Below are 19,501 nucleotides of genomic sequence, written 5' to 3' on the forward strand. Positions count from 1 at the left end.
TTTGAAAATGTATACTACTGGAACATAGTGACCAGGAAACAAGACATGACTGGAAATTATGGGGTAGGTATGGCAATATAGGACAGCTGTACTGAAATTATCCCATCCTTATAAAACATGGCATTCCTAATGTTCTGAGGACTAAAATTTTATTTTTACTTTAATGTAAAAAAAATCAGGCTATTATGGGTACCAACGAGAGGAACAAGAAACATTCAGTTGTAAACCACCCTTCAGTCACACAATTCAGTAAGATCATTGGCAGAGAATAGGGTTGAGGCCTATCCTCACTCAGTCTTACTAAGTGTGGGACAGTTCAAACTGCAGAACAAGAATGGGTGAAAGGAGTGTGTCAAAGGTCGTATCTGACCCAAGCAGAATGTTGTGCAAGTTCAGTGACTAACAGAAAGGCCAGCATACTTCCAGGAGGATGTTTTCAGTTACATTAGAGAATTGACCAACGAGTGTCTTGGCTGCAGAACAGACTAAACAGCACGACAAGTGACACTTTTTCTCCCCAAGAATTGTGATGGCAGGGTAAGAGAGAAATAAAGGAACTGTGTTGGAGTATGGGGAGGTGATCACATCTATAAAAGTCAACGGAATATGTTTTTGGTTTTGTTTTTCTCCATTTCCCCACCCCCAGGAGAATATTTTTTTTTGGTATCCTACTAGTGAACACTAGTAACATGAAAACAACTCAACTAATTTGGGGAATATGGGAAACTAGCTCCAATAAAGAAACAAACCCTACCAGAAAAGTGATAAACAAAAATGATTCTATCAGTAAGCACAAAACAAAAATAAATGACCTTTAGTAGTAGTGACTATGTCTCTACAGGTGGTGACATGTGGGACAGCAGAGTGTAAGCTTTCAATATAAAGGATCAAATTCTCAGTCAACATACCCAAGCAAGATGATCTGAAATACAAATTAAGATCTAAAGCATAATATTGAGAAAAATGAGTAAGAAGCCATGTACTGATGAGGAGGGCAGCTGACAACATATTAAGAAAAAAAAAATAGCCCTGGTTGGTGTAGCTCAGCAGATTGAGCACAGGCTTGCAAACCAAAGGGCTGTCAGCAGATTGAGCACATGCCCACAACCCAGGTCCCCAGCTGGGGGCATGCAAGAGGCAACCACACATTGACATTTCCCTCTCTTTCTCCTTCTCTTCCTCTCTAAAAATAAATTTAAAAAAAGAAAAGAAAAGAAAATATACAAGAGTCAGGTGTTAAAAGGCACAGCAGAGTAAGGGCTGTCAGAGAGAACATTTAAAAATCAAAAGCACGTTGGAAAGAAAACCTCATCACTACTCAAGGGGGACAGGGAATGTTAAGACAACCTGGAAAAGGTAACATTTGAACAAGGCACTTTTATTTGACTAACATCTTGGAAATAAAGCATTGACATTTTATAATTCAGAAATCTGAGAAATGTTAAGAGAACACACTTACCAGGGTATGTTCATTAACATAGTTATCAATAACATTTCCAAGGTTTGTTCCTTCATCCAACAGGCCAACGAAATAGTTTGCATCATCAATAAATCCTTTCATCTCAGCCGTATTCCACAAAGCCGAAAGTCATAAACCAGGAAAAACAAGAGACGGGCCACCAAGCCTTATGTCTGGGTCCTTAGAATATGCAACAAACTGTCAAAATAGAAGTTATTTCAAAGTCTATGTGTTATTTCACTAGTTAACAACGTATTAGTTGTCAATGAAAGTGTGCTAAGTCTGATTTAATGAAGAATCTGTGATAAGTCAACACTTTCAGAAACACTTAATCATGAATATCCCTTAGTGCCCATTTTAAAGTGAATGTGTTTGTACTGTTTTAATGGAAGCTCAATATAATACAATTTTTGAGAAGATAATCCACATATGTGCACAATTTACTGCAAGTCAATATGGTCACCTTGTTTACATAAAGTTGCAGACCAGGTCTGTATTAGTCATCATCTTGTTTTGTAGTTCTTCCATAACACATATCATTTTACTCATTTTAAGTAATGCAAGCTAGTGAATTAAGTATCTGCCACCAAGAAATTAAAGTACTAAGCTTCAATATACTGCCAGCCAGATATCATAGCACACTCCCAGGTAACTCAGATAAATGTCTTCTAAATAAAATTTTATAGTAGATTAAATAAACAGAAATTAGTGGGAGTTGAGGGTTACTTGAGAGGACAATCTACAGCTTTGTTACAGACTGACTAGGTCAAGCTCGCAATGTATGTCTCTTATGTGGTGCGTTGAATTCACCAATTCTCTTTGGTTAAAACATGAACTCGAAGTCAGAAGATCTGGTCCTGGCCATGTCATTTAGTAGCTATACAATCCTAGGTCAATTTCTCTAAGCTTCGGTTAATACTTCCTCAAAAGGTTGTGGTTAAAAAAGAAAATTATATAGCACATGAATAAAAATACTTAAGTGTTGACTCAAAATAGAGGTAAAATGAAGTTGCCAGTTGTAGAAACACAGAAATGCCATCATAATTGAAAACAGAGTTATGAGCTAAGTTACCTGTACATCCTAAACCATTTACTAAAATCTGATTTTTGAAAAGGTGTCAGACTAAATCCAATCCCTCTCCAATCAATCAAAGAACCCTTTCCCAAAACCCAGACCACCCATTCTCTGGGACAGTGTATACTGACATAGTAAAGGTTTCAGTTTTTTGCTGAATTCACTGGTTACTTCAGGCAAAAATTAAAAAAAAAAAAAGATTTCTTTTTAGAAAGGGAAAGGGAGGGAGAAAGAGAGGGACAGAAACTGTGTGTGGTTGCCTCTTGAGTGCCCCCTACTGGGTACTTGGCCTGCAACCCAGGCCATGTGCCCTGACTGAAAATCAAACCAGCAACCCTTTGGTTCACAGGCTGGCATTCAGCCCACTGAGTCACATAAGCCAAGCCTGGGCAAGGATTTTTTTTTTAAAACATTAAGTCCATAAACAAAATAAGTCCTCCAGATAGGATACTACTCATTGTTATCTTGTCCTGATTTCTGGTTGCCACACTATCAATGGACACAGACCAACTCCTAGCAACCTATTTAACATTTGCACAGCCTTTCCCGTGTCTGACTCCTTTTTGTCCCCCCAACCCTACCCCACTCTAGTCTTCACCATAGGTGCTGGCCCTCATCCTAGAAGTATACTCCATTTAATGGTTCCAAGGGTGAGTTTTTTGGTTGCACCGAAAGAAATCCATTAATAAGCTGTAATACTAGTCAAATTTAATAAAATACAAACAATACTTAGCTTTAAATTTTAAAACACTAACTTCATCCCAAGAAGTAAATTACATTCAGTTTAGGTCATCAAATCTTTCTGAAATGGTAGAAACTGAAATGCAGAGAATAATTTATCTTTTTATTTTACCAAAGAAGTTAACGGGGCATATTCACATGAGACCTAATACTTATGCAGTAAAGTCAAATGTAGCCCAAACATTCTCTGAAGCTTGTTATACCAGGACTGGTATAAATGCATGCCCCAAAAGTAGACATTTTAGGCTTGAGGGTACATGTTTATTTTAAGCAATGTAATTCCATTAGAATTGATATTCTAATGGAATATCAATTTTAGGGAGATAGTTAACAATGCACTAAGAGGAACAGAATATATAAAGGCTATTCATTCAAAAAGATCAATGCAAAGTGTAAAGAGCATGGTAGGAACTTCCTGTTAAATTGTATCACAAATCTTTCTCACAAAACAGCTTTCATTCATTCTATTAATGATGCAAAATAATTTAACCAAGATCTTTAGCCTAATGTCCCAGTTCGTGTGACTTCTAAATTCAGTAAGTCTAGCTTTTAAAGTCAGGACAAGATGAACCTCAATTTCTTACAGCGATAATGCTTACAGAAAGGGTACTTTTCCTGTAACACTGGGACCTCAGGACTTACAAAAAATCAGGCCCATTGTACCCAGTTTTACCTGCTGAATGCCCATACTCTTCAGAGCTTTTTCTAGAGTAGTATGGTCATAGGGGTAAATCCCCCTCCACCCCTGGCAACTATTTTCAAACTACAAAATCTATAGGTTCAACTCTTGTTGCCTGCCAAGTTAGCTTAAATGTAACAACAAACATTTTTTTTTACAGTAGTAAAAAAATGTTCTAAGTAGATCATTTATACAGTATCAATTCTCTTAACCCTTAAAACCACTGTGCTATTGACCCCATTTTATGTTAGAAGCTACTGAAGCACAGAACAACTAATTAGAGGCTGGCTCTAGAGACACTGATCAAATTATGTTCATTTTTATTTTTTTAAATTATTATTGATTTTTTTAGAGAGAGGGGAAAGGGGGGAGAAAAAGAAGAGAAACACCAATCAGTTGCCTCTCACAGGCCACCAACTGGGGACCCTCCCCCACAACGAAGGCATGCGCCCTGACTGGGCCTACCTTTCTGTTCACAGGCAGTGCTCAACCCACTGAACCATACCTACCAGCCACTGCTTAATTTACGTTTAAAATAAAAGGAAATCTTCCCCAGTACATGTTCCTTTGCTCAGAATTCCAGCACCATTATCAGTTTCTCTGATAGAGCTTTCTCATATCCCCATAGTCAATTAACCATTTCTCAGACTAAATTCCCATAGTTGTTAATAAGCTCTAAGTTTATTCAAATATAGTATAAAAACCTGTCATCATTCATGGCCTTTTAACCTTTCCTCAGATAACTATTTACTACATTTTAACCTTGCTAGCTGTTTTTTCTTTATCTTTTGTCTAATACTCAGGTAAACCCCCAAATTATATTTTTCCTATTTCACGCACCCTATCAATAGTTTACATGCAATGTGTACCCAATTTTCACAAACGTGTACATCTATTAATCAGCATTACTGTACAGATTAAGTTCCCTCATGTCTCTTTTCCAGTAAATCCCCCAAACTGCTCATTTGCTTTGTTTAATCTGACTTTTTGCAGAAGTAAAAGTTTAAACATTAAAACTATTTACCAAAGAAGTTAATGAGGGTACCAAAATGAAACAGTTGACAAATAACAGCTGGTATTGCCAACATGAATAAAAATATTATAAAATATTCTATTCCCTGCTCTAAAGGAAGGACACGATGCTTACAGAATGACTATCATCAATGACATGAAAACTATCATCAATGAAATTCTCAATTCAGAAGTAACTAACCATAGGGTTAGTTTACCAATCCCTAGCTGACTCACAAAAGGTCTTTGATGGAAAAACAACCTTCACTCACTATATTGGCAGTACTTAACAAAAGGATTAAGGGACCAACTCACTAAAACAGACATAGTACATGTAATAGTAGTATTTGATTTCCTTAGTTATACCAAGTACTACAATGAAGTTCTTGATTAAAACCAGTATGTACTAATAAAGCCTATACATAACAGATGGTAAACGTGGAGATAAGTGGGCTCTATCTCAGTGTTTCTTTTTAGATGCTCCCTGAAAGCTGACATTCCCATTAATTCCTAGCCCAGAGTACATGCTCAGAAAGAGATGGGACAAAGGACTGCACAACTCTTAAACTTAGCAATGGTGGTGACAGCCAACAAAAACTCCTTTGAAGTGTGCTGAAAACAAGGTCCATCTTTCACCATCCTTAGAAGGAGCCCAAATCCTCCATACACCAGTAACCCCACATATAAACAAAACCAACTGTTAGTTACTGTTTAACACTAGAAGCTATGCCCAGGAAAAATGAAATCCTTAAAACAATCTGCAAAATACAAAAACTTTCAGGAGAGAGGGTTTCAATACATTTTTGATTCTTGTATGTGTTCTTACCAGGGATCGAACCTAAAACCTTGGTGTAATCAGAATGATGCTCTAACCAACTGAGCTGCCAGGGGCTTCAATACAATTCTGAGACAACAACCCTTTTCGTTAAAATGAAATGTCACTTGGACGCCCAATATTTGCAAAACTGAAAAGGCGTGAGTAATTGGATATGGGCAGGCTTATCTTGAGTCTTTCCTATCCTTCATCTCACCGAAGGAGTCCTAAAAAGCAGTTCATCATACCTCCAGGAGTCTTTGCCTGCAAGCTTCTTAACATGTTAGGCAAACGTATTTTAAAGCTCCACTGCTGCACAGATGATTTATGTTCTTCATTTCTGCATTACTTTAAAAGTACTGAAGACATATTTTGCTGAAATGTTTTCAAGGGGCATGTCAAGTCACTTGGTGATACATTAAGCCAGAAATGTGACACAAGCATATTCCAGGAAACCAAGCTGAAACTGAGTGTGTATATGTTGGGGGATAAGTAGAATTTATACCACATGCCAGATCTGCCAAGTCAATCCGCCTCACTTTTAAACACCACAGGGAACTTCCGTCAAATTCCCCAATGCTCCAATCCCAGGTAAAATTCCCAAAAGACACTATACCACTTTTATGGTTTATAAGTCAGAAGTGGGAATGATTTACTGGCTCCAATATATTATAGACCACTACATACTAGTCTGGTGCTGGTGGATACTGACTTATTTACATTAAATCTAAGAAATCTACCCTGTGTAAATCTTATATTCTCTCCAAAATGCTTTAGAACTTAAGAGTGAATTAATTTTTCATAAAAGTTCATTTTTATTAACAGCTACCAGGAAGTATTCTCTCACAACTCTTTAAGCTATTTTCATAACCAAATACCTTATCAATATATGGTGAAAGAAAGCTCATCTTATCTTACACTAGTGACTGCTGTAATCACAATACTACTTTTATAACAAGTAATTTCCTCTTACACATTGTAGGTTGTAAGAAAAAATGTTTAACATTCCTTATATACACCTCCACGTTGGTGCTTTTTGATAATACGTTTCTTATGAAGAGCTGCCAAGAAGAACGGCACACTGCTCTCCTGGGGCCTTGCATGAGGCAGATGAGTCCTCATGTTCATCAGAAGGTGGCCCCTAGAGCAATGGCTGCAGCAGCTGGGCACTTGCCTTGTTACACACCTGCTACATAGGCTTCTACAGTTGATTGTACTTCAGAAGAAACTGATACATCTCTCAAATAATCACAAGATAATTCTGGCAGCAACAGCCCACTTGACACCAGGCTGGATGAATATGAGTCTTGGGTTTCTGAAGTGAAGACCTCCCTGGAAGTAGAACAGGGAGAGCTGAAAGGTTGAAGAGACATCTACATAGGAAACCCAATCTTAATACATCAACCACTTTTCTAAAGAGGACTTTACTCATTACAAATGAGAATTTGAGATATTTGGAAATTCACACTGCTATTACTCTGGGGATACTAAGGGATACTTCTACTTTATTTATTATACTGGTATTGGATAATTTAGCTCAGCCTTAAAAATAGACACGGTGCTGTCAACGTCAGCTTTGCATTCTACTTCTGAAAGAAAAATGTTACTTACCACACAGAATACCTTTAAAATAACTGGGTGTAAGAAAATTAGAAGAGACTTCTAAAGGACGACTTTGGCACTACAGATCTGAGGCTTGGAGCAGGTAAACCTGCAAAAAGTGTAGTTCCAAGAAGCTACATACTGGAACTGACATTACAAATGGATAGTAACAATAGCCTACAATTAGTACTCAGAATAATCAGGGCAGGGTTTGCTTCAACTGACAGTAAGAGGTAAGCCAGTAATGGCGATAAACACTCTTAAAAGTTATTTTTCAGTCCTGGCTGGTGTGGCTCAGCAGATTGAGGGCCAGCCTGCAAACCCAAAGGTCACTGATTCCATTCCCAGTCAGGGCACATGCCTGGGTAGCAGGCCATGTCCCCAGTTGGGAGCATGCAAGAGGCAACTGATGAATGGATCTCTTGCATACTGATGTTTCTCTCCCTCCCTATCCCTCTCTCAAAAAATAAATAAATAAAATCTTGAAAAAAAGTTTTTTCACGTGATGAGATTGAAAACTGAGAAATCCTAGAAGAACATTAAAGGTGACTGCTGAAGAATTATTTTTAAAAGACAGACAAGAACAAGAATGAATAGAGTATACTTAAAGGGAAAATAAAAACTCTAAAGGAAATGAGCTCAACAGGCTGTTTGAAGTACCTATGTTATGTAAAGCTGCCTAATGAAATGCCTCACAATACAATTATACATTTCAATGTCAAAACCACGGAATTTGCATAATAATATACTTCTGCACGTAAAATGGACAAGATTAGACTTCCTTAAAAATTGTGTCTTGACTGATGTGAAAATTAAATTTGTTTCTAGAGGAAATAACCCTTTTGGTAATTAAGATGTGGTAACATTAAGGATAACTACTGTGACATAACACAAACAGGAAATACACTAACCATATTAATATCAAGCTTTCTAGCTTTCCTGGTGCAGCACAGGGAATAACCCTGTAAACAAATGCACTCAGTTACTATTTTGATTACCTTAGAGCAGATCTAACTGTCTTCTCTCCAAGAGGAAAACTGAGAACACGTGCGATATAAGCACTGCAACAAACACAAAGTTAACAAACAGACTGAACCCCTTAAAGGCTCCTATAGTTTCCCCAGTGGTAGTGGTTTTATCTTACCTAGAATAAACACGTTCAGACTTTTCTAATCTTCATTCCCTGGTTATTTAGTAGTTTTCTTTTTCTATATGCCCCAAAACATTGGCTTTACTGGTTTTAAGCTATATATGACATTATTGTTTATCTACCATGACTAACTTCTACTCAGCTTTACAGTTTTAATTCAACCATGTAGATTGATGTGACTGGAGTTCATAAATTTTCATTGTTGTGTAGTATTTTACTGTATAGCTATACCATTTATTTATCTAAACTAAACCTATAGCTTACTTCCCATTTTTTGCTATTTTGTATATAAACATTCATTACTTATTATGTAATCTCTTCCTATTATTTATGTACCCAAGGCAGTGCTAAGTCCAACTCTGGTCTGCAAACTAGCTAACCCACAAGAACCAAGCAGTGAGTGTGCTATTTTACATTCTGGCACAGGAGTCTATCTTGCCGACTGGCAGTGTAAATAGCACTAGCCTAGGCACCAGAGTCTAAGGCCACACAACTTGGGAGAATTGCTAGGTTGTCAGTGAAAAATGTTTTTTCAAGTCTTTTGCTTAGTTGCCTTTTTGTTGTTTTTTTGCTTTACCTATAAAAGTTCTTCATGAATTCAGGACAGCAAATATCTCTTATTTTGAGGATTGGTTATTTATTTGGAGAGTTTTGTTATACTGCTCATGTTGAACCTAGATGATGAGCTAAGAAGATATACTTATTTAGATCTTCATAAACTGGGCATCAGAGGATCCTTGCAGTAAGAAGCAAGAAATAGATCAAACTAACCTAAAGTCATGGAGTCAACATAAAGCTAGTATTAATTTCAGTCAGCAAGAGCACATAAAGCCATAGTAGAAAGTTGTGCCCTAAGAACATGCAGGCAACTGAAGAATCAAATAGAATAGAAAATCAAAAAGTCCTTAGTTTTTTTTTTAGGTGCAGTTGTTTTATTAGACAAATCTGAGGAGAAAGAACAATGAGAGTGTGTAATTCTTATGATTCTTAATAAATGTTTTAAGATTATTATGGCTAATACCACTCACATTTACATTAGCAATTATTTTAGAGTGATGTCCAACAGAACTTTCTGCAATTGAAGTTTTATCACTATCCAAAATGACAGCCATTAGCCTGCATATAGCTCCCAAACACTCCAAATGTGGCTCATTAAACTGAGGAACTGAATTTTAAATTTTATCTAGTTTGAATTTTTTAAATGTAAATAGCCACCTGTCTAGTTGTTACTGCAATGAACAGAGCAGTTCTGGAAGATTCTCTTTTCTTGCCAACTAGCCAAAGCTAGAAGATGCTGTTTTTCATAAGAAATTTTTAAACTAAGGACCAAGTCCACACACACTACAGATTACTCACCCCCAACAACTTTCCCTACAGTAACAAAAACCAATTCACCAGTTTACAAAGCCAGATAGTAAGGGAACAAAAAGTAAACAAAACTCCATAGCAATTAAGTCCTAATGAGAGATTTAAAATGTCAAAAAGTTTTTAGACCAAAATATTCCAAAAGAGTTTGTTACCTTGACTCTTGCTGCAAGTGGGTGAGTTACAGACCTCATGATGGCTGGATATGCTATGAGCAGGCTTAACTTCATTAGCTTAATCCTTGCAACTCTGTATGTTGTACAAGTATTTTCTATGTATGCCATAATGTTCTTCACAATATATACTGGATTAAAGAAAAAGATGGCTAACACTGGATTAGAGTAGAAAATGGCCAAATCTTTGTTACAGTTAGCTTGTGTGCATGGATGACCCTGAAATGGAGTTGAAGGACAAAAATCTGTGTTTTCTAATGTTTTCTAAGACTTATCAGTATGTGAGAACACTTCACTAGAAATAGCCTCCTTAGGCTTGTCTTAACAATGGACAGCCAAGAATAGTAGCCTGCCATTTACATTTCACAGTTTACAAGGTTGGGTTTACACAATACTTCATTTACTAATTGGAATTGTTTCAAAAAAAATATTTTTGGATGGGGGAGGAAACTTCAAACTCAAAAACTCTAAAATAAGACCAGGCAAAGGAAGAGTGTAGTGGACACACAGATTGACAGTCACTATTAAGTCTCTAGGCTCAATTATCTCCTGAAATAAACACAAGAACCATTTTATCCCCGTTAAAAACTGGTCTGCACTACTTTCCAGTATTTTTGGCTCTCCTAGGAAAGATTCTAAATTGGCCCAAAGAAACATCACCATGGCTTTCAAACCCTGTTGTATCCATTAACATGCTATTATTCACTGTATTTGTACAGATTCCATTTTGGCTACTTTTTAAAAACAAACAAATGAAATAATTTCATTTTTTAAATACTTCTTTTTTTATTGTTGTTCAAGTACAACTGTCTGCATTTCCACCCCCTTCCCCTGATCCCAGCCCCCACTTGGTTTTGCCATGTGCCCTTTGCAGTTGTTCCTGAAAACCATTCCTCCATTCTATTCATTATCCCCTCCCACCTCCCCTCTGGTTACTATCAGGTTTGTTCTTAACTTCAATGTCTCTGGTTATATTTTGCTTGCTTGTTTTGTTGATTAGGTTCCACTTAAAGGTGCAATCATACAATTTTGGCTACTTGTATACAAATAATAAAGTACCATCAAATACTACTTTCTGCATGCCAGGGGGGATACACGTATTTTTAAAACACTGGTCCCCAATGTTAATGATGATAATGTTTTTGTTCAGTTCTTTGGTCAATGAGCACCAACAACAATTAATGATTGTGTTATTTAATTTGCTTGCATAACAGAACCTTTAAATTACCAAAACTAAAGTTTCTTTTTTTCATGAGTCAAAATTTTGCCATTTCTACTGACAACTGACAGTGATACAAGAGGAAATAGTATTAGTAAACTCATAAAGAACATTTTATTCTCCTAATTAAAATAATACCAATTTAGGCTGGACAAGTCCTATTAAGGCATATGTAAATGAGACAGAATATGAATATTTAAAATGCTGGTGTTAATGCAAAATTTCTACATGAACAAACACATACAGAATTGACTAATGACAACCAGGGAAGAAATTTTAAACAATTTTAAGAATCCATCCAAACACATCAATTAATTGAATCCTATACTTAGATATAGCACATAAAGTATATACTAATGCTTAATTCAATCTGCCTTCACTACCACATCTGCTAATAGAAGCAGTTGATTAGGAAAAAATTTCATTTTCTGTACGAGTCTTTAAAATTTTTCCATTAGGCTAATTTATTATCATCAGTTATAAAACAACTTGAAAATCTAGCCCACTGGAAGAGGTGGGGGTAAGGGTGGGGAGGGGAACTACTCCAGCATATTTTAAAGGCATGAAAAAATTTTTCCACTAGAAAAGAAATCCTTTTCTAATGAGAAATTAGAAATCCATTAATCTGAGACATTATTAGTGTTAAACTATTGTCAAGCTATTTTTTTATAGTGGTTACATATTCTACAGAAAAGTCTTGAAAAAGAAAACTTTATTATGTAAGCAACTCCCAAAGTTTCCAGATACTTAATGAAATGAACTATCTCAAAATTCAGATAGTTATCTGACTTAAAAATCTAAGTCAGGGAGTATCAGATGGTTCAATTATAGGTCATATAGTTTAGTTATACATTCGGCAATGCTATATGCCATTATTTTCCATAAAGGCCAGTACATTAATTGCCTTTAATAACTTCTAGTTTTCCAGTGTTCCTACTCCATAAAAACTTCATCTCAGGATTTCAATATCCAGTATAACAAACTGCTATAGATATCTAAGGACATCACTGGAATATGAAATTTTCTCTTGCCATTTTTACTAATTCTAGTCAAGAAATCTTTAGAGCCAGACACCTTTCTGAATTTAAAATTTCTCAGGTTTTAGAAAGGCAATATAGTACATATATTTCATATATCATGTAATATTCTCCAGGCTATTATTCAACTCCCTATAATCACAGTATTTCTGCAGAAAATATCAGAAATATTAGCCATCACATGGTAACAAGATAAAAATGGCCTCAAATTAACTCAGATTCAGGTCAAGTTTTCGTTCCTAAGTAAGTTCAGATTATATCAAGGAAGTTATAAAATGTTTTTTCTTAACTATTGGATTTCAAAATTGTATGAATGAGGGATTGTGGACCATCGGTTTACAGCAGAGCATCAAGCACTCAAGTTTTATTTAACATAACATACATTGTACCTGGGCATAAAAGTTAGTCACTCTGGCTAACAGAACCTGCAGAATAATAAATACCTTTATCATACTCTATCTGTGCCTATCCATACACACCCCCCTATCCCAAAGACAGAGAAGAGATTACTATTAACCATTCTAAACAAAGATTCCTTTCCCCTTGACTTAGCAGAATCATTTATTCACACAACTCATTGATATCAGTTTCTCAAGGGAGGAAACATCACCAGAAATGTTAAATACATATAATTACTGTTAAGTTTCATTACAGCCAGAGACTAGAACTAAAAGCAGTTATTCTTGCCCTGGCTGGTAGGACACAGTGGATTGAGTAGCCAGTGGAAGTTGCAGGTTCGATTTCCAGTCAGTGCTAACGCCTGGGTTGCAGGCCAGGTCCACAGTAGGGGGCATGAGAGAGGCAACCACACACTGATGTTTCTCTCCCTCTCCCCCTTCCCCTCAACCAACAAACAAACAAACAAACAAACAAAACAAACAAGTATTCCTTAAAACATGATGCTTGTTCTTAAATTTCCACTTTTCAATTTATCCATGACTATAATTTCAACTAGATACAACCACACAAAAGTTTTAAATATCCAAACCAACTTAAGGAAAAAATATCAAATATATTAGAAATAGAAGAGATGATTAACAAAAATTAAGAGAACCGACTTGATACTGAGATGGTGGCAACAGTGCTTCTCTTTATTATGCATATGTGCAGCTTGGTTAAAATGCAGATTCTACCTGGCTGGTATGGCTCAGTGGATTGAGTCCTAGCCTCAGAACCAAAGGGACCGAATTTGATTCCTAGTATGGGCCCATGCCTTGGTTGCAGGCCAGGTCCCCAGTTGGGGGGCATGTGAGAGGCAGCCCATGCTGATGTTTCTCTCTCTGTCCTTCTCCATCCCTTCCCCTCTCTCTAAAAATAAATAAAAATCTTTTTAAAAAAGGTGAGAACTGAAATCAAGAGAAAGTCCATCTAATATTTCAAGGTCATGGAGGAAGATGGTTGGCTTTCTTCCTACTGCAGGTGATCATCAAGGCTGCTGCTTTTCAAACCTCGACACACCAGTCTGCTCATGCCAGATAACCTTAGTGCTTAGAATTTAAAAAATAAAATACAATGCAAAAGCTGATCAAGGTTTGAGTGGAGTCAAGATTCTGCATTTCTATTTCAGGTAATGTTAATGCTGTTGTTCCAAAGATCACACTGTTTCAACGAGGGGGTGGTTAATACACTTAAACAAAAATCAATTAATGGTTTCAGGACTAAAGGAACTTTACATAAAATAAAGGAACTTTATATAAAAACCACAGCTGCAAAATAAACAATTCACTCAAATTCACAGTTAGGAGAAAGCCAGAAAAAGCCAGTATGGAAAAACCCTCCAAGTCTCTCTTGGTTCTAAGTCTCTCTTCAACCTTTAAAAAACCTGACTCTTAAGTTGTAATTTGAAGTTAGTATCAAATGTGTTTAAAAGATCTGCTTTAACATATTCTACTAACTTCATAAAGTAAATACTTTTGATAGCCTGTGTTTAACAAGACAGACTAAAAAACCATTAAATTGATACCTAACCTCTCCAAAAAATTTCAAGTGTTCTAAGTCTCGGGCCAACTTAAAAACATCCAAACCTCAACTCTCAAGTAGCAAGAAATCTATAATAAATTTTAAAAATTAATCACACATATAGCAGCACAAATTCAAACAAGTGGAATTACATTTTTCACAGAGATTTAATCCAGAAGTCAAATGCATATAGGAAAAAGTATAGTCAAAACAAAACTATCCCTAAAAATATGTTTGGAAGGTATACATACATGATTCCTCAGTAGGTCTTCTAAAAACAATCAGATCTTTCCCACCAGCTGAGTATTGATATGATGTTATTTTAATGAAAAAAGAATATGCACTCTAGAAATCACTTTGTGTCTGGTAAGATGCTCATAACCAAAAAAACAAGAACTAAGATTCACCCCTCACATCTCATGCTCTGGGATTAGGTACAGTGAGTAGAACAGAGAACAGTACGTTTTGCTTTATTTGAATGGTGTGATAAACTACTGCCCACACCTTACATCTACCTTTAATGTTAAACCTCTATTTTAGAACTTTTAAAAAAGAGTCTTAAGGGCTCACTGCATTTTAAGAGGTAAATCCAAGTTTTAAAAAAGACTGGGTTAAGAGAACTCTTCTTTACTTCAATTTTACAAGGTCCCTGCACAAATGTAAAAATACTTACATGGACAAGTTAGGAGATGGAACCCCCCTATCATCAGCTAGGTTCCCAAGGGGGCTCAGCGTTGAAGTCGAACTGCTCTCTATACAGCACTTCTCCTAGGCCCTCTGGGTAGTTGTATACTTGGTCAGAAAGTTCGCCCTAAAGAAGGAAATAAAAGTAGTAGTACATAATCCTGTTTAAAAAATGTTAGGCTGTGCTTCATGCAAGTTAAACTGACATAAAGATTAAATGTAAGAATAAGTTTTAAACTGTCACATTACACAAAATGTCTTCAAAGGGTTTAGCATAGTACTTTTTCAACACAGTAAACATTTCCAAGTTGCTATAGTACAAGTCACATAACTACTCAGTTTCCAGACTTTTTATTTGTCCTCTAAAATTGAAATTTCTAAGTGTCCTAAAATTTAAAAATTTTCAGCACCCTCATCAACTATCAACCTGATGTGTATGCAATATTAGTATGTACAATATTCTAACATAGTCTATAATCTGAAACTACCAAGAACACTTCTTTTACTCTCCCAATTCCAAGTTCTTCTTTACTTAAAGTACAAAATCCTACTATATACCAAAAAGATGTAAAAATTTTATGACTTAAAGCTAATACATTATGTATAAATGTGAAACAACTTTTGAGAACTGTATTATTTACTGAGCAAGTGACCTTCAAAGGTTTACCTCCTTACACTGAACCCCTCTAGACTTAAGTCCCTCTAACTAGAACAACAAATGAATGTTGAGTGTGCTTGGCCCACTAGAACATTTTAGAGATGCTTATTACTTATTATGGTTTAAAAGGATGACATATATCATCTCTAAGGTAAGCTGCTATACCTATGTGTACTTCTATTTGTAATTCAGTGGTTGTTACTTTAAATACAATTTGATAGCATTTGCTAGAAAAAGGATAAGAAACCAGAAAAATAATTAAACTAGAAGCTTTAAGGGCAAGAACCAGAGATTTCAGAAGCACAGTAGGCGCATCTAAAGCATATCTCATTTCAACCAGGATGGCCACCTTAGTAGGAGATAAAATGTTCTTTTAATCTCCCAGGGTCTGTTCACACTCTCAATGACACTATTGGATGATGAGGCAAGATACCAGCACGTAACAGTGATTATAACCTTATGGTAGACTCCAAAGAACGTACTCCAAAACAAAGGTTCTGATTCTTTCCCCACCAGGACAATTTTAAAAATAAATCAAAAGACTCATGCTGGAGACATCTTTTCCCTGCTATATTGCCAGATATCTTGCTGCTTACTGCAACCCAAGAGCAGTACTGTGAAATGTTAAAGACATTAAACTTCAAACACTCAAGACTGTTCTTCAGCATGACCTCTACAACATTTCCATGTAACTAAAAGATTCAAGCAGGAAATGAAAGCCCTAAAATTTGAAAGGTCCAAGTTAAGAGAAATAATAAATGAGGTATATAGGATAAGAAAGCCTTTACATAAAGAATAGAATGTTTATTTGCAGTTAACATAAACCATGAGAAGTTTAATAAACTGTGCATAAAAGGAGTTATAGGAAGATAAATTATTCTCATTTAGAATGGTGTGTGCAAATCAGTTGGATCATGTACAACATTGCATTCAAGCTTTGTAACAACTGTTTGAAAAGACTGTCTCTTCGCCTTGGTACATAGCACAGGAAGAACTAGACAGTAGGCAGAAACTACCCCAAAACCTAGTATCCCCAAATTACCAGTATTTCTCCGAACAACTCACACTGCCTTTACCAATGACTTTTACGGTTACTCTGTGGTATTTTATCCCAAAACCCCAAACCCCAGACTAATCATTGAAACCCAAATTGGGGGATACTCTACTGGATATCTGGCCAATACACATCTAGAATATCAAGGACATGAAAAAACAATAAAAGACTTAAGAAATTATCACAGATCAGAGAAGTCTGGGGAAGACATAACAACTAAATGCAACGTGCTACCCTGGACTGAATCCTGAACAGAAAGAGGACATTAAAAACTAGTGAAATCCAAAGAAAGTCTGGAGTACAGTTAATGGTAACGTATCAAAGTCAGTTTCCTAGTATTGACAAATGTTCCAGGGTAATGTAAGATACTAATTAGGCAAACTGGGTGAGAAATATACAGTACCACCTTCTGTACTATCTTTGCAACTATTCTGTAAAACAATAAATATGGTATAATTCCATTTGTACGCAAGTTCTAGAATAAACAAAACTAATCTACTGTTATAAAAATTTTTTTAAAAGAATCATGATTGCTGTGGTGAGAAGGGTATGAAGTATTAAGGGGCAAGAGAGCTCCCTGGGGTGATCACAATGTTTCACCTCTTGGCGGGTTGGGATTACACAGTTGTATTTTTGCCAAAGTTCATCAAATAGTATTATTACTTAAGATGTGTATTTAACTTTTACATGAATTTTACCGGAAGTTTTTTAAAAAGAATGATAAACAGCATTAAACCCTACTTAATGTATATGTACGTACTGAAGTTGGAGGGTGTTTGGGGAAATCCAACTTACTTGAAAATGCATGAACATGCATCAGTCCCTATGATGGACTGATGAATGGTTAGCGGGATGGCAATGCAAAATGTTAATCTAGGTGAGAGTACAATTCCTTCCCTTTCTCTGTATGTTTGAAAACGTATAAGTTAAACCTGGAGGGGGAAGAAGGAAGGTACTGATTACTGAACCACTGCACTTATCATACGACCCGAAGTCATTAGAAGCCTATCTATCATACAGGGCTTACTTGTCTTCATGACCAGCATCTGCACTATTGTATTTGTAAAAGAAATTAAGGATTATTTGGCCCTTGCCTGAAAATCCTTAGCCCCGTTTCTGCCAGGCTTGCTGGCAGAAACCTTTCCCTACCACAGAGCAACTCTCTCTCCCTTAAGTGTCCTTAGCTTCCCACCCAAGCTAGAAACCTAACGGTGGAATATGGCCAGGGCAGAAAAATATTTTAACTTATCTAAGATGTCACCCCCAAACCCAGTTAAACCTGCAGAAACCTCATGGGGCTATATACTGTGCACCGGTCTTTTTAGGTTCCCGAACCAGATGGGTAAGGAGTTAAAACATGTCACCATCACTAACTACTCACAGTCGAACTAACTAGCACTTGATACACTACCCAAGCCTACCATTCTCCCTCCCTGCCCAGGAATCGTGGCGCGGACGGGAACAGGAAGCCATGGTGACTAATCCTCAGGCTCCAGGAGGTGACTACAGTGAGTGAAGGGGACTTCGCCCAATCAAGAGCGCTGCAGAGGGCGGAGCAGCAGCCCCGAGGCTTCCAGAAGGGGCCGAAGGCCTCTCACTCGCTACCTGACACCGGGGCTTCCCCGCCGCCGGGCCCCGCGTGGCGTCAACTTTCCTCCATCAGAGGCGGGGGCCGCACTCCCAGCACCCGTCCTCCTCCGGCAGCTGTCACAGAAGCCCGCGCCCGGACCCGCCCCGCTCCATTCATAACCCAAGGCCCCGGCCGTTGCAGTCGGTCGCGCCGCCCGCCAGGCGCCCGAGGGCGAAAGAGCTGAGCCGCCCTGGGTCGGGGCCGCGGGTCCAAGGCCCCTCGGGGCAGCTGCCCGGCCCCCTCCCCGGAAACAGCAATGCACCACGGGAGAGAGGTGGAGGCCTCGCTCCGCCAGAGGCTCCGCCGGCCCCCAGCAGCGAGACCCCAGCGCGCGCTCCCACAAGCACACGCCCCCTCGCCCCAACCGCGGAGGCTCGGGCTCCACCGAGCAAGGGCGACAACCTGCGGGCCATTAGGCGCGCCCGCGGTCGCCGCGGCGGCACCGATAGCCGCCACACACAGTAACGTCCGCCATGTTCGAGGCGGCCGGCCGCGGGGCGCCGCGGGGACGCCGGCCGGGCGGCAGGGCCCAGCCGGAAGGCACCCGGCCGCCCCCCGAAGCCGGCTCTATGCCCCGACCCCGCCCGCAGCCCTCGGATCCGTACTCACGTGAGATAACGGCCCAAAGAGTCGGGTAAAGCGTCTTCTCTTTTTCGGCGGAATTTTTAAAGAGGGATGTGGTTACCTTGAGCAGAAATACCCAAGGCGGCCTGGGCCATAAGCTGCGGGGACGACGTTGAGGGAAAAGCGCGGCACCGACACCAGCTGTGCAGCACTGGTGGCGGCGGCCGAAGGAGAGAAATAGAAAAGCAGCGCGGGTATACAAGAAAGGCGAGGGCTGGGTGGGGAGAGGAGTCGGTCTCGTCACACCACAGAGCAGAAGAGCTAGAAAGGATGAGAAGAGGCAGAGAAGGCAGAAAAAGAACCCTGCAGCGGTGCGAAGAGCCAGAGTGTGAGAGGGCGGTGCGGACGTCGCCAGTATTTATAACAAAGGGCGTGGCCTGTGACGTCACAGCCGGTCCAGCCGCCGCGCGAGAGGGGCGGAGTCCGGCTTGGGTCGGGGACGAAGGCAGGGGCGGAAACGGACGGGGGCGACGCGAGGGGCGCTAAAGAGAACAGGGCAAGGCGACCTAGCGGTACAGGTGCCGACCTCCCAGTGTCCTCAGCTCGTCGGCTAGGGCGTGGCCAGCG

The 19,501-nt window shown here is 38.6% G+C and overlaps 1 protein-coding gene across 5 annotated transcripts in view; it reads right to left on the minus strand.

Annotated features, from left to right (window-relative positions):
- Positions 1–19,283, minus strand: part of AZIN1 (antizyme inhibitor 1) — a 30,199-nt gene extending 10,916 nt beyond the window's left edge. For 2 of the 5 annotated variants that reach the window (XM_037048321.1, XM_037048317.1), the window contains exons 1-3: positions 18,920–19,283; positions 14,958–15,095; positions 1,460–1,657 (exon numbers count right to left, since the gene is read on the minus strand). In XM_037048321.1, coding sequence (XP_036904216.1) covers positions 1,460–1,561 — 102 coding nt within the window. In that variant the 5' untranslated portion in view covers positions 1,562–1,657; positions 14,958–15,095; positions 18,920–19,283. Of the gene's footprint in view, positions 1–1,459; positions 1,658–6,965; positions 7,112–14,957; positions 15,096–18,919 lie in introns of all 5 variants that reach the window. The other 3 variants (XM_037048319.1, XM_037048318.1, XM_037048320.1) reach the window with 3 other exon arrangements.
- Between the last annotated feature and the right edge of the window lie 218 nt (positions 19,284–19,501).

Source organism: Sturnira hondurensis, unplaced genomic scaffold (genome assembly GCF_014824575.4).
Source record: "Sturnira hondurensis isolate 20B ecotype Veracruz unplaced genomic scaffold, ASM1482457v3 Scaffold0006413, whole genome shotgun sequence".
Lineage (NCBI taxonomy): Eukaryota > Metazoa > Chordata > Mammalia > Chiroptera > Phyllostomidae > Sturnira > Sturnira hondurensis.